At 42.3% G+C, this 25,042-nt stretch overlaps 1 protein-coding gene across 1 annotated transcript in view; it reads left to right on the forward strand.

The window, feature by feature from the left end:
• Nucleotides 1-2,501: 2,501 nt before the first annotated feature.
• The window catches only part of LOC306735377 (uncharacterized protein), a gene marked incomplete at its 5' end in the record, with an annotated part of 69,496 nt that continues 46,955 nt past the window's right edge, over nucleotides 2,502-25,042 (forward strand). The window contains 4 exons of the mRNA XM_079216837.1: nucleotides 2,502-2,691; nucleotides 17,961-18,047; nucleotides 18,954-19,031; nucleotides 19,624-19,863. Coding sequence (XP_079072963.1) covers nucleotides 2,502-2,691; nucleotides 17,961-18,047; nucleotides 18,954-19,031; nucleotides 19,624-19,863 — 595 coding nt within the window. The remainder of the gene's footprint in view (nucleotides 2,692-17,960; nucleotides 18,048-18,953; nucleotides 19,032-19,623; nucleotides 19,864-25,042) is intronic.

A 25,042-nucleotide genomic window follows, 5' to 3' on the forward strand; every position in this document is an offset into this window, starting at 1 on the left:
CCCTGAAACAATGGCCTACAGTTCCACTTGAGGCCTGCTAGCTCTCTACTGTATGTCCTCATACTGGCTGCTATACCAGCGTGTGTGTGTGTGTGTGTGTGTGTGTGTGTGTGTGTGTGTGTGTGTGTGTGTTGCAAGACAATGGCAGCTTGTTTGCTGGCTGGGTGGATGGAGGGACAAGCAGAAACACAGGACAGAGAGAAAGAGGAGTTTGAGGGGTCACGCTGTCTGAGTGTTGGGACATGGTTCCTCTCTGTGACGCTCAGCGGAGCAGAACCTGAATCCCAGACATCTCAAGAGGAGGCCGAATTGATCTGAGTTGATTCAAGTTTTTATTAATGTGTTTGTTTTTGGCTCTCTGTAGATGAAGTTAAGTCTGTCAGTTCAGCTACCGAGTTATTTATTTTTCCCATGTTGGAAACCCTAAACGCAGTCCTGTTCCACATTTGTAGGTTACCCAGCGATCTTTGAGCTGAACTAACTTCGGCTTTCCTGGCTTCAAGAAGCCGGTTCACTTTTAACTGGGATGGTAACCTATGCAGGGTCGGTTCAGAGTACCAGACACAGAGTGACGTTGTTGTCGTGACGTCAAACGTTGGTTTCTGGACTGATGTTTTGAAGCCTTGAGTTAGGCATTTTGGCCATCCCCATCTTGTTTTTTTGCAACCAGTGAACGGACAATTTTGACCATATTTGGAATGAGGAGGAGTGACGTAGAAATGCTGTATATGACTCTAGTAGAGACCTGTCAATCTCAGGAAGCCCGTCCGAAAGCATCCTCCTCTTTATGGTCTGTTTGACTCTAAATGGACCATAATTTACTCACTTTTCATGCTTTATTAAAGAAGACCTGAAACTAGAGATTGAGACGTAAACTCATGTTTACAATGTTTACTGAGGGAATAAATCAAGAGAGAAGTAGAGTCATGTTCTCATAAATTTAAGTCACTTCTGCATTGACTTCACTTTTGAGAGGTCATCCCAACAGCACTCTGACGTTGACAAAAGCACTTGTTAAGTACCGACGGGCAAATAGACCAACAGAATCACTGCTTTCTGTGATAACTCAGACAAACAGTTTGTGCACATCTATGTGTCCCGACTGTGTTTACTAGTTCCCAGCAGTGTTTGTGAGTTCAGATTTGTCCCAAAGAGCAAAAAGCTAAATTGCACTCACTGCAATAAAGGGTTGAAACCCTTCCACGAGTGTCCTGACTGAAATGATGGTGAGAACTGTGTATGCACTGAACCCATTTCCTTCCCGTCAAGAGTCCTGACACTTTTTACTTTAGATACATAACACACCTGGAATCCATCTAACCTCTTCTCAGACGCAAGTCATGCCAAAGGTCACCATGACCTCACAAAACACGCTTTTGATCATAACACAATAATTCATATGGTAATTTCCCAACACATGTCTAATAGGAAAATATTTTGAACAGAGATGGATGGAAACTGCAATGTCACTAGTTGGGGGAAGCAGTCTTTTTTTTCCAGGTAATGAGACAATCTTAAAAATGTTCTTCCCTATCTTTTTTAGCAGGAAAGACTCAATGGCAACACACACTGGCAGTGTATGACACACATCAAACACTGGCGCCCGTTGTTTTCCGTGTCAGTCCCCACGCTGGCGGCATCTTGGCGCCTGACAGCGGCCAGTCAGTGAGGATACATTACCATCCGGTGTGAGAAAACTACGTTTAAATAGTGCTCCTAGTGGTGGCTATTATGTATTACAACGTGTTTACAGGTTAAAGGTCAAGCCAAAGAAGTAACACTGAATGTATGCAGCAATATCAATGTAGTAACACTGGATGTGTTATGCCACAATATTAATGAATAACATGAATGTATTGGGTGAGTTCAGCAGATAGAATTATTTCAAGGTATGACTGCAAGCGGTTACACTAAAGTGGATGATTTGGTGCATTACTTTAGAACCACAAGTAATTTATTTCCATGAAAAGTGAATGTGTGTCGTTGTTTTCGTGACACTTGATGAATACATGTTGTTTTGTTGCATTACTTATCCAGACACCTTTTGTGTTGAGAATGATTGGTGTGACTCAGCTGCTGTAGCATCAAATGGAGGACCAAGAAGACAGCACGGACCACTCCTCGTGTTTTCATTCCTCAGTAAAGAGATCCCTTTGAAGTAGAGTGTGTCTACAGACAGTGCAGGTCTTTCTCACACAGAACGTGTACAACTAACTCCGCTATTTAAACATTTAAAGAGTTACACCCCAGTTTATTTGACTTCCACAAATCGAATTTCGCTTCAAGCTTCGGCTCTAATACTAACGTCAGTGAACTGGGCTTGTAAAAGGTGTGACAGACTCAGTCACATACATAGAATACACATGATGAAGAAGTTACAGTTGTATTGACGACACGCAGGCAATGTGACTGTGACGTTGAGAGGATGACAAAAAGCAGCAACGGGTAACAAATAGTAAACGCAGATCCACCTCCCCTTTTGTCTCTCCAGCAACAGGACTATGGACCTGAGCCTGCGAGACGCTCTGGGTGGGGGCGGCGGTGGGGTGCCAGGCGGAGCCCCCGCTGAGGCCCTGCTGAAGAGAGACTTTGTGGCCTCGCTGGAGAAGGAGAGCTACGACGACAAGGTGGGGGAGACGGTCTCCAAGAGCGACTACCGGCCCTTACTGGACGGGAAGGACGCCAAGAGCGGTGAGTCGCCGTGAGCGAGTGGCGCTTCTCTCTGTGTGATCTGGATCCCTGTGTGTGTGTGTGTGTGTGTGTGTGTGTGTGTGTGTGTGTGTGTGTGTGTGTGTGTGTGTGTGTGTGTGTGTGTGTCTGTGTCTGTGTCTGTGTGTGTGTCTGTCTGTCTGTCTGTCTGTCTGTCTCTCTCTCTGGAGGTTAGAGTCCACAGTGGCTGGTAGGCATTGAGACAATATTTTGATATGATATGTGATATTTTACATCACTGGGCTTGAATGAAGATCGTCTGGGTGAGATTGTGAAGTTTCAAGATGGTAAACTGGCTGAAACGGACCATGTGGGCGTGTTCACTGCGCTCATAAAGGACCACTCACTGGACCTGTGTGTGTGTGTGTGGATAACACATTTTAAATTCAGCCCTTCAAACGTCAAAACACACATCTGCGTTTACCCTGCGTTCAGTTCAGTTACATTATGATGCGTTCAGGCTCTGTTCAGTGACAATTAGTATTGGGCGAAGATAAATTATAACGTTATCATGATATGTTCACATGTGATATTGTAGAATGTAGTTTTGTAGAGAGACTTAAATAAATCCAGGTGTTTGAAGAAGATGTTTTCACAGCAACATAAATAGATGTTAGAGATTAACTATGAGCTGTTTATTATTATTATTGTTATTATTATTATTATTATTATTATTATTATTGTTATTATGGCATTAGGTCTAAGCCACTTATAATACATCTTTATCATTATCATTCAATAACATTTGTTTTAATCCATAAAAACACAATCTTTTTCCTTATCATTTGAATTGTGTGTTTTTATGAAAAAAAAAAACACTGTAGATGACTATAACTAGGTAAAAGCATAACATTTAGAATATTTGATGGTTTATTTACTTCAGAGGTGTTGAAATGATTTTTGGAACGGTGGAACAAATAAATATTCTCGATCCTTGTAGATCAGGTGCGATAATTTGAGACACAATAAAGAGATCTGTATCTGCTAATATGGATCATTAATGATCAGCATTCGTATCGGCAGCAAAAAAAACATGATCAGGGATCTGTTAAAGTTCTATTTGCTCCCTGTCTTCTCTTATGCTGATCCAAGTTTTATGATCTGTCACCGCAACAACAGTCCAAACCAGAACCTGTTGGCTATCGGTCTGATGACGTTTTAGCCTCTGGGTCCTCCGTGCGCATCAATAGCCTGATGGGTTCCACAATGGCATTTTGACCAATGGGTTCCGCCTCGAACGTTATTGGTCTGTAGCCCAAAGGGACTACAAACGGACTACTAACTTGGTCCCGCTGCAGATTCTTCATTCATATCCAGAATATGGTCATGGAGATTATACTTCAACCAACTCACCAAATAAACTGAAATGTTCTACAGTCGGCTAGGTTTGACAGTTTATAGACATATTATCCCTGATGCATAAATGTTACAGTTTGATTTTACATCTGTCTTCAAATCAAACTTGAAAATAGCACTCAAATCATGATGTTCCGATCAAATACTCAGTTACACCCTCAGAAGGTGGCAGTTCCTCACTGATGATAGTCATTTTAACAATTATTATGATACAGTGATAATTTATTGATGTTAATTTAAAAATGCGCCACTTTAAGAAGGCCTTTCCTTTTGTTACAGAGACACGATGTGTGACTAATTAATGTTGTTTTCTAAAATATAGCTTACTGCATATTGAAAATCACGTGGCCTTCGGCTGAATTCAAATGGTCCTCACAAAGCTAGAAGTACAGGGAATGTGTGTGTGTGTGTGTGTGTGTGTGTGTGTGTGTGTGTGTGCGTGTGTGTGTGTGTGTGTGTGTGTGTGTGCGTGTGTGTGTGTGTGTGTGTGTGTGTGTGTGTGTGTGCGCTTTGGAGATTTAGAGTAATTGCCTGGACACTTTTGTCAACCCTGTCTAGACTTAAATTAGCTGACTGTCTTTGTCTGTCGTCTTCTCTTTATTTGTCTTGCTTTTTTTCTTCTTCGTGTCTTTTTAGCCTCATCCTGACTCATTATATCTCTATTTCCTTTAATCTATTGATTTTTTCATTCTAAATATTTTGCGGTCGTTCTCTTTCAGTCTCTGTTCCACCCGTCCTCTCATCCCGTCTCTCTCCCTGTCATTGTTCCGCTGTGTCTGCCTGGAGACGGTGCTGTATTAGCATCATTAGCATCAACCCACACACGCACAACCATCAGCCAGCGGCTCAGCCTGGTCCAGTGAGCTGAATGGAAACCTGTCCATCTTGTCAGCGCTCGACTCGCAACAGTCCACAGCTGGAGGGAACTCTAATCCACGGCACTCATGGGCTTGTTGGGACTTGTGGGGCTCACAAGAGACATAGAATAATAATAATAAAAAAGAATGTTCAAACTCGAAGCAGAGATATCCTGACTTTCGGTCCCTATTATGGGTCAAGATCAGGCGGCATCCTCCGCTCTGAAAAGTGAGGCTAACGTAAAGGTGCCTTAAAAATTGAGATTTTGATTCTGACATCACCAGGGGGCGACTCCTCCGGTTGTATAGAAGTCTATGAGAAAATGAGTGTACGTCTCTCTTGATTTATTCTCTCAGTAAACATTGTAAAAATTAGTTTATGGTCTCAATCTCTACTTTCAAGTCTTCTTCAATACAGCATTTACACCAAAGCTGTACACGGCGACCAAATATGGTCACTTCCGTTCATTGCTTGCTAGCAACAAAACAGGATGCCAAACTCAAGGCTTCAAAACATCATTCCACAAACCAACGTGTGACGATACGACTGCTACGTCCACTTCTTAGATACGGTCTATTGTCAAGATACAGGAATGCTGGATTACGAGTAAATGCCTAAACAAATGCGTTCACTTAACATGAGAGAACGGACCTGCACCCACACCGTCCCTTCTCCTCTTCTCATCTACGTGGAGCGTTGAGAGATCTGTTTCCATCTCAATAGGCCAAGCAGGGGTAGCAACGCTAGCCTTCTTCCTTTCTTTCTGTCTGTTATCAAGCAGTAAGTCTTGAACAGTATTGAACAGATGCAGTGTCCACCGTGACGACCAACGTGTCCGGAGACAGCCATAATGCCACATTAATATGACGTTCATGCATCAGTTCATTTCATGCGACGTCTTGATATCGCCTCACATGATAATCAGAAGCTAACCACAATTTGACGTGTTATTCCATAGTTGTGATGCTAAACACAGACGGCATGTCGGACAGAGTTGCGTACATGTTTTATTTTTTTTATCCTGTATGATAAACCTTCCGGCTGTCGTATCGTCTCACATTGTCTTTGACATGCCCGCGCACAGCTGACGTGATAACGATCACCCAAAGCAGTCACACGTCCTCTGTGTGTGTGTGTGTGTGTGTGTGTGTGTGTGTGTGTGTGTGTGTGTGTGTGTGTGTGTGTGGTGGGTGGTGGGTGGGTGTGTGTCCGTAAAATGTGTGTCTAAAGTACTGGTGACTATATACAGTTGGCCTGTAGGCTACTTCCTCTCAGTGACATATGGGAGCTGCGTATATTGAGGACGAGGAGGAGGCCGTGTCCGACAGCAGATGTTTTTAAATGTTTTCAGACCACAAATCCTCAGTCGAATGCGCATTACACCACAGACTCACATGTGATAAGATATTAACCCACTTTCTTTTTTTCTCTGTGCTGGCTGCTTTATTTGTATTATTTATTTATTTTTAGAAATATTATGCTATTATATATTTTTTCAATGAGTTATTAAGTTGAGTTGAAATTTAAACTTGTTGTGTTGGAACTTAAATATACGTAGCAATAAATAAAGTAGCATGCATAGAACAAAAGAAAGTGGGCCCAGATTTGATCTTGAGGGGCCACCACAGTGGTCCCTGTGTTGATATCTTATTGTAATGCGCATTGGACTGAGATTTTGTGATATGAAAACATTTTAGAAACCCTGCGGAGAAACAAAGGTCACGGAGCGTAGGGCTGTGCGGTATGGGCAAATATTCATATCACGGTATTTTGTAAGATTCTGGCAGTTTCACGGTATATATTTTTTTAAACAAGTAAACACTTTGATTCCATTAACAGCCAACAGTCAACTACACAGCAGTGTTGTCAGCGAGCGGTCCATAACTGCAATTACAGCAGGCAGCAACATTGACTTTTTCCAGTTTAATACTGGGAGCGCAGTGGAGCTACTTACCTGTCAGTGTAACTGGACTCAGTCATGGTTCACACTTGTTATAAAATTACAGCGCCGAATTGCATGGTGGGTAGAGTTTGCGCACAAAAAAAACAGGAAGAGACAGACCAGAAGATACGCCACACAAACAGCTGTTCGCCGCCCAACTTCCCAGCATTCAATTTGGCCATGTAATTTTTAACCTTAAGTGAACCAAGTTACCCTGACAGCTAAGTAGCTCAACTGCGCTCCCAGTATTGAACTGTAAAGAATAAATGTTGCCGCCTGCTGTTCTTGTGGCTATGCACGGCATTTTGACAGCGCTGGTTGCTGATGGCACCGCTGTCTAGTTGACTGCTGTAGCGCAACAACAGTTGTTATGTGTAATCACCGGCATGACAGTATATGAAAAATTCATACCATATGGAAATCTGAAACTGGTGTATGGTTTGAACCGGTATACCGCACACCCCTAACGGAGCGTCTTTTTAAGAACTTTCAAGCGCGTCGCGCCTTAATGTTCAAACTGCTGACTCCCGGTTGATGACCTTTGACGCCCTTCCCATAGAGAATGTGATCCTCCTCTCAAAACATCAAAGCCCACCAGAAGGGGGAAAACTGTCAGTGCCATACGATGCAACCAAGAGCTGCAGTGCTGGCAAAACGGCCAGCACGAGTTCAGCATGTCAGTGTGTTTTCCTTGTAAGTAAGTAAGATTGCTCGCTTGTCACGTTCACTGGCCCGATCGGGTAATTTCTAAGGTCTATCTCGGGGTGTTCATCCAGTTGAGTGTTCTGGTCAGTGTTCCCTCTAAGCTGCGTGCGTGCGCGGCCGCGCAGGCCAGTCAACGTGGCCGCGCAATAGATTTTTCAGACCGCACAAACAATTATTTTATTTTTTTTTTTAAATCTTTTTTGCGCCAGTGTTTGAGATAGGAGTGAGCCATCTTTGCAATAATAAGATCTTTGATGTGACGTGTCGAGTCTTCTTGGCCAATCAGCGTCCCGTTTCTCGACATGCGCTCTCTGTACCTCTGCTAGCGCTCTGCCTCCGTTAGCACCCCCCACCCCCGCTGTCCTCCTCCGGGCGCCAGGAGTGAAGCTCGCCCAGAGCACCACATGAGCTCGGGCCGGCGCTGTTTATGCTCCTCTTGGCGGCCCTGCTCCAGCAGTTATAGGCTACCATGGCGAAAAGAAAGGCAGAGCAGGCACCCCAGAAAAAGGTCTGCCTAACGTTCAAACATGAGTGGCTAGATGAAATAGTCCAAACTGACACAGGTAGGATGACACTTCCAGACATATTTAAATATGAAGAATATGAAGTTATTAAATTGTTTATATAGGCTACCTTTAGGAAAAATGACACCATGTCAATTTAATAGGCTTATAATTATTGTTAAGCACTGCATTAGCATTTTTCTTTCAATGAAGTTCCACTTAAATGTTGTACCTGCTGAGAACACCTTTGATACTTTTATTTTTTATATATATATATATATATATATATATATATATATATATATATATCATTATCAGTCATAACCAGTGAACCAGTCATAACCTCCCCTTATTGAAGTTCAACAAAGATCCTTTAAGTTCAACTAAACTGACTGGTAAAACACCATCATGAAAATGTTCCCAAAGTCCAGCCATTATAAAGGATATTGAATAAATATCAACCTTGTATACATATTGATGCATTTGCTGTCATCTCTTTGAATCCCCTATGGCTAACGCAGGCTTGTGGTCATTTTCGGCAGGTCGCGTGGTTGCGAATTGCTCACAGTGCTGAAATGTGCGCTCAGAAAATAAAATAAATTGCTCAGTGCTGAAAAAAATTAGAGGGAACATTGGTTCTGGTTCTGGTTCCGATGGCTGGGAAGCAAAGGCACAAAGCAACACTGGAGGTGGCCGGTTATGTACTGAAAAGTGGAAACTTTTGGGTGGAGAAGGTCGGGTGACTAGAGGCCAGTTTGTACATCCCAGATTCCTTTCCTCGCCTCCTCTCCTTGTGTCAAAATGCACAAGGAGAGAGGAGGAGTCGAGGCAACAGGACCAACAACATGACGAGTGTCACAGCTGCAGCCGATGTCCATTGTTTAGTTATACCGTTGTATTTTATGATCACTGTGTATAGTGTGTGTATATACAGTTTAGGGCTGCAACAACGAATCGATAAAATCGATAAAAATCGATTATCAAAAGTGTTGGCAACGAATTTCATTATCGATTCGTTGTGTCGCGCGATTATTACGCCGGGCAATAAATCGCGGAGAAGAAAAAAAAGAGCAGAGCAACTGGCCGGCCAGCGTTTCTGAGAGTGAGACACGAGAAAAGCTGAGGTTGTGATGTTCTCAAAAATAGAAGATCTTTGACAAGTCGAGTCTTGGCCAATCAGCGTCTTCATGTTCCTCAAACTTGTTTTTAATGGAAGCTAGTCAGCTTACTATCACGTTAGCTAACGTGTTTGGGTTGTGTATTGTCGTTAAAGTTACTTTATGTTTCGTTACAGTTCAGTCTTGCTTGTAAAAAAACGTAACGTGATGAAACATGCCGTCACCCCCCGGTCTGGTTCAGTTCACGCTGTCACTCGTTAACGTTAAACCGGCACACCGGCGGATCTGGCTGCAGGTTTTTTTTATTTTTTTACTCAAAGTAGAATGAAGCAAATCACGTAGTTGGGCCAACAACGTGACGTCGTGGTCATAAGAGACCCAGAATGAAAGAGTTTCAGGAAGAGAACGCTCTATATGTAGCAGTACAGCTTCCCTCTGTATTTCATACATATTGATAAAGCAGGGTATGTAAATGCAGCCTCTGGAGGGATCAATTACAGTAAAAAGGGCTCACATTTGGCAGATGTAAAGCATAGATGTGTATGTTTTTAGTGTTAGTCCATTTTGTTGTTTTAATTAACAGCTCAGTGATGTTCAAGGAGCAACCTGTTTGTGCACTTTCTGAAGATGTTTTGCACTGTCACTTCTGTTTTTGAATAAAGGGTTGGAAATGAACGCTTTTTTGATAAAAACATTTTTTTATCCGATTAATCGAAAAAACAATCAACCGATTAATTGATTATTAAAATAATCGTTAGTTGCAGCCCTAATACAGTTTATGACATATATATATATATACATATATTTATATATATATATATAATAGACACAAAAAATTTGAGCGTCTGCAGCTGTTGCTGCGATGATTAAAGCAGTGTAGCTGGTTGTAGCTACATCCAGTATAAAAACACAAGTACTACCAGGTGTATGTTGTTGAGGAATGCAGTGAGCAGAGTGTGGTGAGGCGCTACTCAAACTGTGAGGGGCAGAGAGCTCCATCACCCTAAATGAGTCCACCTTGAGAAGACAAACGGACCAGTCTGCTGGAGAATGGACATGAAAGGGTCTGGAGAACAACAATAAGGTGTTAGCTGAACAATAGACATATATCGTCATATCTAGTCGGAGGGTCCGGGCACGTGTCAGTATCACGACGCATCAATGAGATCTGCTGTCTGAGACAACAGCTACATCTCTGCCAGCTCCTTTTCTTTCCTCCCTGACACGCTTTGGCTTTTTTTCTCATCCTCTGTCTCGTCCCTGCTTCACACCCCTCTCCTGTCTACCCGGTTCATCTTTGCTTTGAGCTTTTTTTAAACTTTCATTTCATGTGGAAGTCGCTGGAGGCCTCAGCAGTGATGGAGGGGCTGTACCACACCTGACTCCTGCTGTGTGCACTGAAGGAGAAACCCAAAGCTCATCCATCCTCAACGTCCAGAAGGGCAAACCTTGTCCTTGAGCCCGTTTCTGCCCTGCAGGCTTGTTATTTGACAGGAAGCAGGCTCTTTCGAATCCTGAGATGACAAAACCGCCATCATTGGGATTGAGCCCATTGGCCCTCCCACTTTTATGCCCTTAATCGCACAAGATGGTCTCTAGTTTTGTATATTTAAATAGATGGAGACACACCATTGAGCCTTTTTAAAGAAGTTATTAGGGAAATATAAACCAAGGATGTCTTCATCTTTACGAATCAAGACTCCATAGTTTGACAATGGAAGTAAGAATAGTAGTAAGTAAGAATATTTTGACCCCTTTAAAACCTGCTTTATTTTTAATTTCCTGACAAATGTATTTTAACCAGTTTGTAATGAAACCAGTTGAAACCGCATTGGCAGGTTGTTTTTCACATTTAGGAAAATCAGGGTGTTTGATGCTCAATTATAGACATAGATAACTTCATAACCTGGATTATGTTGTATACTCAGTGAGTGTTTTTATTACTTTTAAAGTTCGCCGAGAGGTTTTAAAGAGTCTAGAAGCTGTAATGACATTAAGGATTTTATGATATTGTAATATATTATGATATTCTTGTTTAATGTGATCATGGCATTTATTTTTTATTTTGCATGTGAAAATCTTTTTACGACAATTACAAATTGCTTTCAAAATGTGGTTTCATGAACACTTTTTGCATCCATTCACACGGTGTTCATGCAACACTTGAAAAGGTGCTCATTGGGTAGCACCCAGGGGTTCTTTATTTCACTTTACTTTATTATATAATTTAATATATATACACAGTATATTTTTACTTTAATTGTCCTTAAATTGAAGATCATCCAGGGTTGACTGGGCTTCCTGTTGGAAGCAAAACAAGGTGAAGTTGTGCTGCAGTCTGTGTCATACGAGGAGCTGCTGCTGAGGCATGAGAACACTTCCCTGCAGTGTGTGTACCTTCACTGTTTGTATGGCTGATACAGAACTGTGTGTGTGTGTGTGTGTGTGTGTGTGTGTGTGTGTGTGTGTGTGTGTGAGAGAGAGTGTGTGAGAGAGTGTGTGTGTGTAAAAGAAATGGCCACTCTGCAGTAGCATAGGTTCATGTGTGTATCTGATGCATTGTTTTTTTTTGCTTTTCTGAGTGGTCTGCATTTGTGTGTGTGTGTGTGTGTGTGTGTGTGTGTGTGTGTGTGTGTGTGTGTGTGTGTGTGTGTGTGTGTGTGTGTTTGTGTGTGTGTGTGTTGTACAGTACAAGTCATTGCAGACACATGTGACAGTGGAGCATCATTTCCAGAAGCTCCACACACACGTGCAGCTCTGCTGAGGTCATCACACACACACACACACACTGACACACACACACACACACACACACACACACACACACACACACCTTGGCTGTCACTGCCAATAGTTTGGACGTGTGTGTTGACTTCAGCAGATATGTTGAAGTGAATGTGATGTAACTGAAGCTTTTACAGCACTTCTGGAGCACACCACTGACTTAATGACAGACAAACAGACAGTTTCACCTTCACTGATTCTATGACTTGTAGTATGAGTTGTAATGTAGTAGCAATATAGTTTGTGTTTTGTTTTTTAGTTACAATAACTTTGTACCCACCAAACCAAATGTCTGAGATGTGGAAACATGAAAGCATCACTACAACATAGTGAGACAGGTTGTAACAGAGACAACACTTTCATCATTTTATTTGGGAGTAAAAACAAGAAGGTCGGTTTGAACGTTTGACACCCAGTGGCCAAGTTGCATCAGGACAGTCTTTCTGGAAAACAAGGTCCTGGACACATGCGCTTCTTTTTCTTTTTTTCTAGAAAGCTGGCTTGTGTTTGATAGCCTAGAGGGAAAGCAGTACCCCACAGAGGTACCAACAGCTCCACAGTCCGCCTCACAGGACCAGGATCTGCACTGTGCAGTCCAATGGGATTGGTCCAATAGCACAGAGCATCTGGAGTGGAGATCTGCACCCAGAGGAGGAAGGGGTTTAGCTGTTCCCTCCTCTGTTTCTGCTTCCATGGGTTTATTCCTCCTTCCTGTACTCGTGCTCTCATGCCACACGCATCTGTTTTTCCGCCTTGTTGACTGTATTTCTAGTAAAGGGAGCTCACTTCCTGTGTTCCCCACCGTCCATCCTCTCAACAATAATACACCAACATAACCTCCTCTGCACCAGCTGCTCTGTCTCCTCCCACCACCCTTTTATTAGCATTATACAGGTGGTTCACGTTGCATGGTACCACTGGAACCTATTGACGGTCACACCAGAAAGTCCCCCCCCCCCCCTCTAACATCAGCGGTTCTCAAAGCCTGATTTATTAATGACTCACAGGGACAGTTGGGGAGCTAACGACTAGCACACTAGCTAGGCGAGGACGCTGTGGCTATTCAGTCAACATATCAGTCTACATTAAATGTAGCCATTTCAAATGCCGATATGATCCGGTACATCCATGTCCATGAAAAGACCAGAATCAACCATGATTTGAGTCTCGGTAGCGAAAAATCAAACGACATTCATATTTCAGTTGGGCAAACAGCTGCTGACAGTTTTGTATTTGATTTGTGTTAATCCGCCGTAGAAAATAGTCCCCAACAAACGCCCCGTTGCCTCCTTTTTGAGTGACGTTCTCTAAAAACTACAGCGATTTACTCTTTAATAACATTTTTGTGCCCTTTTAAAAAATGAATCTGTATGTTTTTCACCCTTTTTTTTTCGAGATTTAGATCGGAACCAAAATACCGTTTAAGAGAGACTTGTCCTTAAAGGTTTGAACTACTGCATTTATTGACAGCAGTCAGACCAGCATCAAACAGTGTGTGACAGAAATAGAAGGATGTTTAGAATACATCTCGTACAGTTTCGGCCCTTTCATTGAAAAAACATCCCACTGCCTTCCTCATCCCTCCCTCCCCTCCCTCCCTCACTCTTAAGTGCTTGTCTCTCTGCAGAGCTAGTGACAGCTGACTGAAGAGGGATGCTGCACTTTGACATTAACCTCCCCGTGTCCTTGACTTGGAGTGATCGACTTGAGCAGCATACAGACGCCAATATCAGCTTCATGAAACAGAGAGTGGCTGCAGACCTGCCACTAAGGAGGATGGACAACTATGGGATATCACTGTGTTTTTTTTATTTATTTATTTTACATATTTTAGGGGGTAAACAAAGGAGAGACATGGGGATGAATGTTAAAAAGGAAAACAGTTTTCACTTGAACCCGTTCCCTCAACTTTAAAGCTATGAATCTTAAAATCCAGGACTATGCATCGCTTCCATGGTGTCGGTTACAGCTCCTGTGAGTATTAACGGTATATGTCTGTACCAGACGTCACTTATTAGATTAGGGGGAAGACTGGAACCTACCTTGCATTTTTAGTAGGCCTGTTAACACTGATTAGCTGAACGACTGCTCTGCATTACATATAAAGGTCAAAATGCATAATTGAAGGGAGGGGTTCAGGTTTACTGTTGCCTGGTGGAAAAAGGGCAGTACAGTCACACTTACAACCAATCTTAACTGGATCATTACTTTTCAGGGATGGAATTAATGTGCAGAGGTCTCGGCTTCAAAATGAATTCAAACTTTTCTCTGGATGTTAGCTTTTGAGCTTCGACAAAGGGGCAAAGTGTGTCCTGCAACAGACCTTTGCGAGGTTGGTATTTAGCCCGAGCCGATTGCCGGAAATGCGTTTTGCCGCTGAAGCAGTTGTTGATCGAAGGGTTTTTGAAAAACGTGTGAATCACCGCAACCATGAGAAATCCTTGAGCATACAGTCATAAATGAGCAAAAAAAATGGATCAGGCAGATTTCGCTACGGACAGACGCACACACGGGGGACCAAGCTCATGATCCCCTCACAGGCACCTAAAACACTGACATGCGCACACCATGTAAAGTGAATGGAACGATGTCTCATTGACCTTGTTGCCGCCTGTAAACTGACCCATGAGATGTTCCTCTAAATATAGTAGAGGCAGCAGGGTGGCCCGCAGGCGAATGGATAAGATGGAGAAAGTTGTTCTCGTGCTGTGAGCTGAAGTGCTACTGGGTTCAGCCTCGGTAACATCACTGTACAGCCCATCATCACAAAGTGCTCTTCAGCGAGCCCCAAACCACTTCGGCAGCCCTGCACGGCACACAGACGTGCACCCTGACCTCTGAGAAGAAGTGCACTCCTTAGAGGCCACGTCAGCATCCACCCATGTCCAAGAAGTTACCTGGACACCATTATACGTAACACAACTGTGAATTGGAATGATGCCAAGAAGGAGGGAGTTGGCAAACGTTACAAAATACCAAATAAAGTAAGCGTAATAGTGTGAAATACCAAGAATTGGTAAGGTGGGATGTTACTAAACAATGAGCTTCCAACATGGGAGCGTCAGGGAAATGTATATAAAGTCAGAACTGCTTGCTTATATCTTAGATTTTAAACAATAAATAAGATAAGAGATAAAATAAGATAATCCTTTATTAGTCCCGCAGTGGGGAAATTACAGGATTACAGCAGCATTGCTCAAAATGAATAAAAGAATAATAAAAATCGAAAATCAAGTAATATAAATAAAGAGTATTAGAAACAGTAAAAACAGTAAAGAAGAATATTAAATATACAGATTGAATAGAAAAAGTATATAAAAAAAAGTACTTAAACGTATTGCACGTAATGGATATTGCACCAGGTGAATGATAAAGTGTCCAAGTTCAGTTCAAAGTGTTCAAGTGTCAAAGTGTTCAAAGTGGTCTACTGTGAGCTCAGCTGGTTGTGCAGCCTGACAGCAGCGGGAAGAAAAGACTTGCGGTACCTCTCCCTCAGACACCGGGGATGAATCAGCCGGTGACTGAAGGAGCTGTGCAGCGCTGCCAGAGTATAGGAACTATAATGTAATGAAGAACTGAAGATCAACTGACCGTCTAACAATTTGGTCTGGAATGGCAAGAGTTTGACTGACAGATGGTTCATCCAGTCACCTGCTAAGTATTTATTTGTGGAAGAGCCTGTCCTTTATACGTACCTGCAAACTTGTCACCTTTCGGCAAAATTTGCCGTTTTGAAATAAAAATATATCATCTACGTCAATTGTGTAGATCTGAAGAGTTTTTGTTTTTGGGAGGGGTCAACTGGCCGCCCAGCGTTTCTGAGATTGGAGTGAGACACGGAAAAAAAGCTGATGTTGTGATCTTCGCAAATAGAAGATCTTTGATGTCTCGAGTCTTGGCCAATCAGCGTTAAAATGTCTACAGCGTCTTCATTTCCCTCCCACCTGTTTTTTAATAGCAAACTAGTCAGCTTGCTATCACGTTAGCTAACGTTGTTGGAGAGGCAGCGAGTGAGTTTACTGGCAGCGACGAGTCCGTGGCAGCGTGTGACGTCATCCAGGAGAGCGGCGACTTTGCGGCACTGCAGTTCTACCTACCTACACCTCACTACATATAAGGAGAGGACAATGGAGATTTTATCCAACTTGTATTTTAATTAATAAAACGAAATGAGTTTCCTCCGTACGGTGGCCGGGCTACTGTTTATATTTAAGGGTTTAAGATCTATTTGTAGAAAGAAAACGTATCCTCCAGTTAATTATAATCTATATAGTTATGCGGTTATAATCACTGTCACGCAGAGAGAGGTGTGCATGTTTAGGTTTACCTGGTGGAAACATTATTCAGTGTTCTATCTAGACTAACAGTGCCGTCTCCTCAAAGTAAAGTGGTATAACAGTATGACATAATATGGTCAAATAAAAAGGCTGGTACATTATACATATTATGGCATATAAGTGTATTATTATGAAGTGAAAAGCAAAACAATATTCAGGATAGTACAGCAGTATTGCATATTGTAAGTATTAAGTCTACATACATTATATATATATATATATATATATATATATATATATATATATATATATATATATATATATATATATATATATACATGTACACTCAAACGTTTGGGGTCACTTAGAAATGTCCTTATTTTTCGAAGAAAAGCACTTCTTCACTTTCAATGAAGATAACATTAAATTAATTTAGAAATACACTATACATTGTTAATGTGGTAAATGACTATTCTAGGTGGAAACATCTGTTTTTTAAGTCAATTATGTTCCGCAATGGACATGCACCTCCCTACCTACAAGAACTCATTACTCCCAAACCTCCACCCGCACCCTCAGATCTACAAACCGCTCGCTCCTCCGGGTCCCCAACACCAAGCTCCGCACCATGGGTGATCGGGCCTTTTGCTCGGCAGCGCCACGCCTCTGGAACAGTCTCCCTACACCACCTAAGGGCAACTCAGACACTGTATCATAGGAGTAAAGTAAGTAAATAAGTTTAAAAAATAATTACCGTAGTTTAAAAGGAACAAAATATGACACTCAGAGCATTATTACACATCAAACAATATTATCTAAATGAAGATGTAGTGGAGCACTCTCCCTCTCTCTGTGTGTTGTATATCTGAGCTCCTACTTACTTCGTACATAGCCAGGGCAGCGGCGTGTGCTTTGAGTGCGAGCGAGCCCCTCTGGTTACTGCTCTGCCCTGCTCTCATGTGGCCATGGGATGAGCCATGGGACGAAATCAAAAATGCTCCCAATACCGCGTCTTGCTCCTTTTATTTATTTTTGTCCATATGTTGTCTTGTAGGAACGAGCCAGAATGGACACTGCAAGTGGACTACTGTCAGCATATAAACAGCATTGATATGGGGGTGATTCGGTCCCAGGCTTTTTGATCCGTGTGAGCAAGTTGGTTTCCACTAGACAGTATTTAGAGTGTGTGAGTGTGGTATGGCGGCCTCAGCGGGTGGCACATAGGCATCGATCCTTTAAGACACATCCACTCCCACCAACAGCGTAGCCCAGGGAACCGCAGATGCTGTCGTCCTCTTCTTGTGTAACCATGGTGATAGTCCCTTTCAGTGACGTATTGTGTCTGCTTGCCTCACTGTCAAAAGATGTTACACACACACACCACGCGCGCGCACATGCACTCACAGGCTGGAGAGGCTTGTTTCGGGAAGCGGGACCTATGTGATGGATAAACAGCTGACTCCACAGAGTGACAGATTCAGGTGAAGCTTTGAGTCGGTCTCACTCTGTGGAGTCTGCAGGGGGCAGTATGTGTTTGTCAGAAATATTTACGTTGTTTATTCCGTAGGTCTGGGATTCAGTCTTATTTCAGACACGTCATACCTGAAAATTTGTTTACTGAGTCATTTGGCCAATGGCAAGCTGGACAGGATAATGAGCCAGTTCATTGCCGATGATGCTCATCATGATTATTTTCTATCTCCTTTAGGTGCGGGGATGATGTCGTCAATGATGACGTCGGGTGGACGCCAAGACCCTCCAGGACAGTCTGCCTTCAGCTCTGAATACCTTTCTGGTAAGGGTGGAGGGAGTGTTTGTCCACTGTAGTGTAGAAGAGGTTTGAGTGAGCTGTTTTGTTGCAGCGGCCCATGGGACGTCTAGGTCAGTCTGTAAGAAAACACTCACCAGTCGGGACTTTTTCTGGGCACAGCTTTCCATATGTACATTCACAAGCGGAAAAAGGTTCACAACTGAGCAAACCTCATTCACTGACCTAACACTCTTGTGGGAGCAGCAAAGTGGTCTCTGTTACCAAAAACTAGAGACCCAACAACGTGAGGGCATTGTTACACTCTTCATGTGGTCACTGTGAATGCCAAACCGAGTCATGTTTTCAGACATAATCCTCAACGCAGACATATTGAACACTAAACATTTTGCCTTCAAAAAAAAAAGTTTTAAAAGGAGAAGAATCAATTATTAATACTTGACTTGACTGAAAGACTTGAGACTTGACTGGGATTTTCAGAATCGTATATAGATACGTAAGGCTCGGTTCCGTGTCTCAGTAAGCCATGCCAGTGTACCAGGACACTGAAAGGGAAGCAGCTTAGTGAAATTCAGCCATCATTCATTTAATTATTTACACCTGTGTGTTCCCTACTGAGACATGCCAAAATGTCCAATAAATTAGTTTTATATTCAGGTGTTTTTAGTGATTCCATTTAACCTAACAGACTGCGTGCACACATTTGAATACGTCTAACATTAGCATTTGTTTCTATGTTCTGTCGGCTCATTTCATTCTCCTCCTCACCTCTCTTGATCATTCACTCCACTCCTCACTCCTCCCTCTCATTTTGACTTTCTCTCTCTGGCCCCACTCTCTTCTCTGATTCTCCAATTTCACTTCCCCTGGTCACTCTCTCATTTCTCTCTCTTTCCATCTGTCTGTCTGTCATTCTCTCTCTCTCTCTTTCAGGTCCCATGATGGGTGGGAGGACAGATCAATGGAGCCTGAACAAGACAAAGGACAACAGCGTGCCTGACTCATTTCTAGGTCCACTTTACTTTTTTTTTTACCTCTGATTTAAAAGCTGGGAAAGATGTCATATTCGTCATATGTCCGTGTGCTTATAAAAACATGATCTAGAGACAAACAAGTGAAGCCCTTATTGGAGATAGTGAACCCTGCAAGCTTCATCAGTGCATTCACCGAACCCTTCATAGTTGGAAAAATAAAATATGATTTCTTCAAAACATAGGCATATATTTTGTTAGTGCACAAAATTAACCAGTTGCACACAAAATCACTGTGTTCAAAGAGCAAAATCAACAAAACATGAATTTCACACAAAAACATAACTCAATGAATATTTACTGCAAATCAATGTGACGAAAAGTAAGTAGTTAATGATATGCTAATGAAAACACACTCAGAAAGAGAAGGCAGAGTGGACGCAATCTGCGACCTCACCACTAGATGCCACAGAAACCTACACACTGTCCCTTTTAAAGCAGTTGTTAAAGTAATACTATTACCTGGCCTCACCATTATTATTACAGCTTCCTAATCAAACAAAAGTCGTATGTATAAAGCAGCAGAATGTCAGTGGTCTGTTGGTGATGTCTGTGTTCCATCTCCCCATCAGGCTTTTCTCAATCTGGGATGGGAGGGACCATGGGGTCTGGCCTCCCACCGTTCCAGACCGGCATGAGCACCACTCTCGGCCAGACCGGGATGGGCTCCGCCATGGACCCCCAGAAGAGTTCGGGGCTATTTGGCGTGGACAACAAAACCACCATCAACACCGGTGGAATCAGTCCGTTTAAGACGAGCGATCTGTTTTCGTCTGGCGGGCCGGGAATCCCCTCCATGGATCACTCTACAGGTATCATACAGAGTGGGTGGGGGTGGAGGGTTGCATGTTGGCACTGTGTGCCAGTGGCAGCAGGGGCAGGGCGGAGTCAGGACAATGAGGAGAGAGGAGGAACTTGCGGTATACGCAATATGGTTTTGGGGGCTACAGTTAGGGCCAGATTGGAGGAAAAAACACCTAAATCCTCGTCATGTCCTCGATTAGATTTATTAAAATCTCAATTTGTACGCTTATTATTCCAGAAAGTCACCATGGGTTTCTGTAGCAGGGCAGCACAAGGAAGGATCATCACACATAACCTGCTCTCAGCAGCAGAGGGCAGCCTTCCCCACGTAGGTGGAAACAGGTCCAGCTCTGCTTGGACCTCACCGGTCGCCTCACTGCTTTAGTCCCCGTGCACTCTGTTGCTCTTCTCTTCCTCTGATGACCAACTGGATCAGCAGACAGAGGGGTCTAAGACAACCATAAACACAGACTATAGTTTCATGTCTCGCTGCCTTTCATCCTGAATTGTCAATGTATATAATTCTCATTAGCAGCTTGAGTGAATAACAGCTGACTGTTGAGTGAATTTTGTGGTTGCAGAGCAGCAAAAACACAAACCCACAGGAGGATTTAACGGCAAAGCAGCCGTGCGTTTGCAGTCTTCCGGGGTAATTTTATTTACCTTAAAGCCGGTTATCAGATCCTGCAAATGGAGACATGAACAGTTATTTCGTCAGCCGAACAGAAGAGTTCGCCGTGAAATCGAGATAATTTTTTCCGCAGGGCCCTCAAAGGAACTTTTGAAATGACTCAGCATCTAAGTTTTGATAGTGCAGAACGTATTAAACATTTAGCAAGCTCTATTCAGGGTTTTTATTTTGTATCTCCTCTCCCTTCTGCTGTGTCGGTGTGCTAAAGATAGCCCAGTACCGGCTGGTTGTTACGTAACACTTACTCCTAACTCCGTAACTCCTTGATTACAGGAAGTTTCAACAGACTTCTAGAAACCAGGGATGATTTGAGGAGGGATTGGTTGTTACACAACCACTGGTCTTTAGATTTACAATCCGATTGGTTTGAGCTTAAAGATATTCCTATGATGCCCATGTCTGTATCTGTAATGCATCATAAATATACTGATAAATTGTTATAGTCTGCTCTGAATAATATCATAATATCTTAATCATAGTTGTAATACATTGTGTATTTTCCTTAAAATACATCCTAATCGTTGCTGAAATTCATTAGAATGTAATTATAAGTTACACTAAATGTAGATTGTTTGCTTGAAGTAAAGATATCATTAAATCTATGCAAGAACAACACAAAACGTTGTCAGATTAATGTTGCTTTACTTGAAGCCAACAATAACTTAGAGTTACTTACAATCACATTAAAATGCATTGTACAGAGCCCAGTTTAAATAAATGTCTAATCATATGTCAGTTGCTTGTTGTGAGTATGACAGTAACTATACATATAATACATTATCCATGATCGTTTGATAATAACAGTGATTGTGATGCAGTATTAAAATACTTGACCTTATTACATTACATTTCATTTAGCTGACGCTTTTATCCAAAGCGACTTTCTATAAGTGCATTCAACCATAAGTACAAACTCAGAACAACAAGAATCAAGAGAATACAATTTCTTCAATAAAGTTAAACCACAAAGTGCTATCAGTAAGTGCCATCTAAGTGCTACTACAGCGCTACCTTCTTATTCAAGGTGTAGTCGAAAAAGATGTGTTTTTAGTTTGCGACGGAAAATGTAGAGACTTTCTGCTGTTCTGATGTCAATGGGGAGCTAATTCCACCATTGAGGAGCCAGGACAGCACACAGTCGTGACTTTGTAGAGTGTTTAGCTCGCAGTGACGGAGCGAGCGAGCTGGGGTGTACGGTTTCACCATGTCCTGGATGTAGATTGGACCCGATCTGTTCGTAGCATGGTACGCAAGTACTTTATAAATAAATGCTGTATCATGTGTTATGATTAATGTTGATGAGCGCTTGTAATTATAATTATACAGCAGATTATAAGGCATTATGAGTATGTTTATAAGGCATTATAGACATGGGCATCGTAGGAAGTGCTAGGACCACCCATTCAGTTCTCAGGCGGTGATGTAACCACATGCTGCTATTTAAAAATCCTGTGCTTAGCTAACTGCTCCATCACACAAAGTACCTGCAGACATTCTGTAAATGTGCCAATCCTGTTACATCATCTGGATGACAGCAATGAAAAGTAGAATGCAAGCGTTGGGTAACCAAACAATCTGTGAAGTACAATTTAGAGGTACTTGTACTTTACTCAAGTGCTTCCATTTTATGATACTTTGTACTTTTACACCATTACATTTAAGAGGCAAGTATTTTACTTTATGTTGCACTGCATTTATTTAACTTGATTATCTTTACAGATTTAAATGATTACTAATACACTAATAATGTATCACGAAAGGTTAAGCTAACCAGCAGTATGTAAAGTAATTAAATTAACTTAAAGGGAAACATTCTGCATTCATTCTGCATAACAAGTAATCCAGAATGGGATTTTTTGGGAGGGGGTCTTAAAGAGACAGGCGCTTAAACGGAGCATTTTCGAGGAGCAATACAGGTATATTCAGACAGACAGAATGAGAAAAACAATGTGGTTTCTGAATATTAAAGAATGTAAATATGTTCTAGTAGGAACCTAAAATACTCGTATGAACCTAAATATGAGCATGTTATGTCCCCTTTAAGTAAAACATCTGAGTACTTCTTCCACCACTGCGCAAAAGTAATGAGGTAGAAATGCTGATAATCTCAAGAAGGACTCCGCCCCCTGAGCTCAGAATGCAGAATTACCCATTAGCTCCAACTACCTGTCAGATAGCACATGGTGCAAAGTACTGGGAGGTGGTGGATGGTTCTTGTGGGGAACCTACTGAGGAGGTAATAATTAATATACCATCCAGAATGAGGGAGTACAGATGTTACTAATATGAATAACCAGGGTTCTGTTCTTGCCATGACAAGATCCAGCGTGGAAAAAATCAGAACAATATCCATGAAGAAAGGCCCGTTACACCCACGACTCTAATGTAATTCCACTGATTATGAAGTACTTTGTTACTTTGCCCGAGTTGCTTTTGAACATCATATGAGACATCTGAGGTGAAGTCCTCTTATATCAACACCACCGATGAGGACATTTTACATTTAACGCTGCACATTAAAACATAGTAGTCCAGTCCCGTTGCCAGGCAGAAAGAGTCACGACAGGTCATGTAGCTCCGCTTCTTCCCGTCTCACATCACTGGGTATCTAATGAAGCAAAGAGAGTCATAAAACCTCTCGTAGAAGAGCTCATGGATGAGCGGTGCTCCGTTGGGCCAAAGGTTTCCACAAGAACCAAAAGATGTTTGCTGCCCGATGGGATTTAGCCCAGAATGACTTATGATACAGGTAATAGGAACAATTCGGGAAAAATAGGATAAACACAAGTACCTGCTTTATAAATCTTAATAATCTCGTCAATAAGCCTTTTTATTAAAGTCGAAGCCCCCAGCAACATTTCAGTCCAAACTGTCCCACGCAGCCCTTTTTGCATCGGCAATATGTTTGAGGCAGCCAGCGCTCCGACATGTGCCCCCGTGGCAGTTAGCCAGAGCCCAGATTAAGATGTACTCTCCATTAAATACCTTATCACATTAAATATAGACGATAATGCCCCGGGCCTGTCTCCTCCTTCGAGCTGTTTATAGCCTGGCGAGCATTGGAGGCCGAAGGGAGGAAAATGGCTCCTGCAATTCAATCAGTTTAGAAAAACAGGGGAGAGGTGTCCGATTTAGAGGGAAAGGTGCCGCTTTATCTGGATTCACTTTAACATCCGGTGATGCAGGAGAGATTGAGGAGATGGGAGGATTAAAAACTAAGATAGAGGCATAGAAATTTAGAGCAAAACGGGACATGACGCGACTGAGCGGGGTCGTATAGGTGTGAGTTTTATTGATACGGCCTATCCCTATGTCTGGCCGCCAGTTCATCTCTCTCTCTCTCATTCTCTCTGAGCCCAAGACGTGCCTGTCAGACATAATTGAGAAATACTGCCTCAAAGGGGAGAACCACAGCCCAGACTGTGATGACTTCATTCCCCAAACAAGAGGAGATAGTGGGAGCGGACAAACGAAGGGATCAGTTCAGCGCAAGCTGAAGCTTTTTTTTCTCCTCTCTTTGTTTGTCAAAGCTTGCATGTGCACAGTTTGTCATGGCGTTGTGATTCAGTTGCAGAGTCCATATGTTATCCTGCATGTGGGACAAGGATTATATTTATCGCCGGGATTCTTCAAACGTGCATGCATCTTATTTCTCATCCCGCATGCTGAAGATGCTTTATTTGGCTTGTTGAGTCGCTTCAGAGCTCTATTGCTGGAGGTGTGTCTGTTTTGCTCTGCTGTGCGTCCTGCTCTCTACACAAGACATGACGTCATGCGTCACGATGGTGATGATGATGATGATGATGATGATGATGATGATGATGATGATGTTTAAAAAGAGGTGAATCCAACATTTTCCACTTTGAGAGAATCAAACATTATATAATTTGTTTTGGGCTGAAAAGTGCTATTTTAAAATAGTCCATTCCAGACTTCAGATTTTTTTGCATTGAAAATGTACACAATATCATATGGCCAGCCAATGGATCTTTCAACTTTGATTTCCTCTCATTTTACGATATTGATTGTTTTTAATATACACTATGATCCCGTAATGTCCATTCCAATGTAGATAAGCATGAGACCTCCAGTCACAGTGAGCTTTGGTCCCTCGCAGTCACCATACAAATTTGGCAAATTGGAATGAAAACAGTGTTTTATATGAAATGTGAATTAACAGTTAATTCAAACCACGCTGGCAGAGAGGAGACGCAACCAAGCAGATAAATCCAAGAAACTCTTCTCACTTGGTGCTCAGTGCTGAACCATTATGGTGAACTGCTCTGTCTCGATTATGCACATTCCAATCCGGTGCCTTTACTGAAATATAGAAAGTCTGTAACAGGTGAGTAAATGACACGTTGAATGTATTTATAAAAGCAGGCCCCATCACATACATTGTGTTTTATGAAACATTCCAAAGTCTGTGCCAAAAGGAGCCTAAAAGCGATCCGATTATGGAAACACTAGCAGATCTCACACTAGGAGAGATGAGC

Source organism: Taurulus bubalis, assembly GCF_910589615.1.
Source record: "Taurulus bubalis genome assembly, chromosome: 1".
Taxonomy (NCBI): Eukaryota; Metazoa; Chordata; class Actinopteri; order Perciformes; family Cottidae; genus Taurulus; species Taurulus bubalis.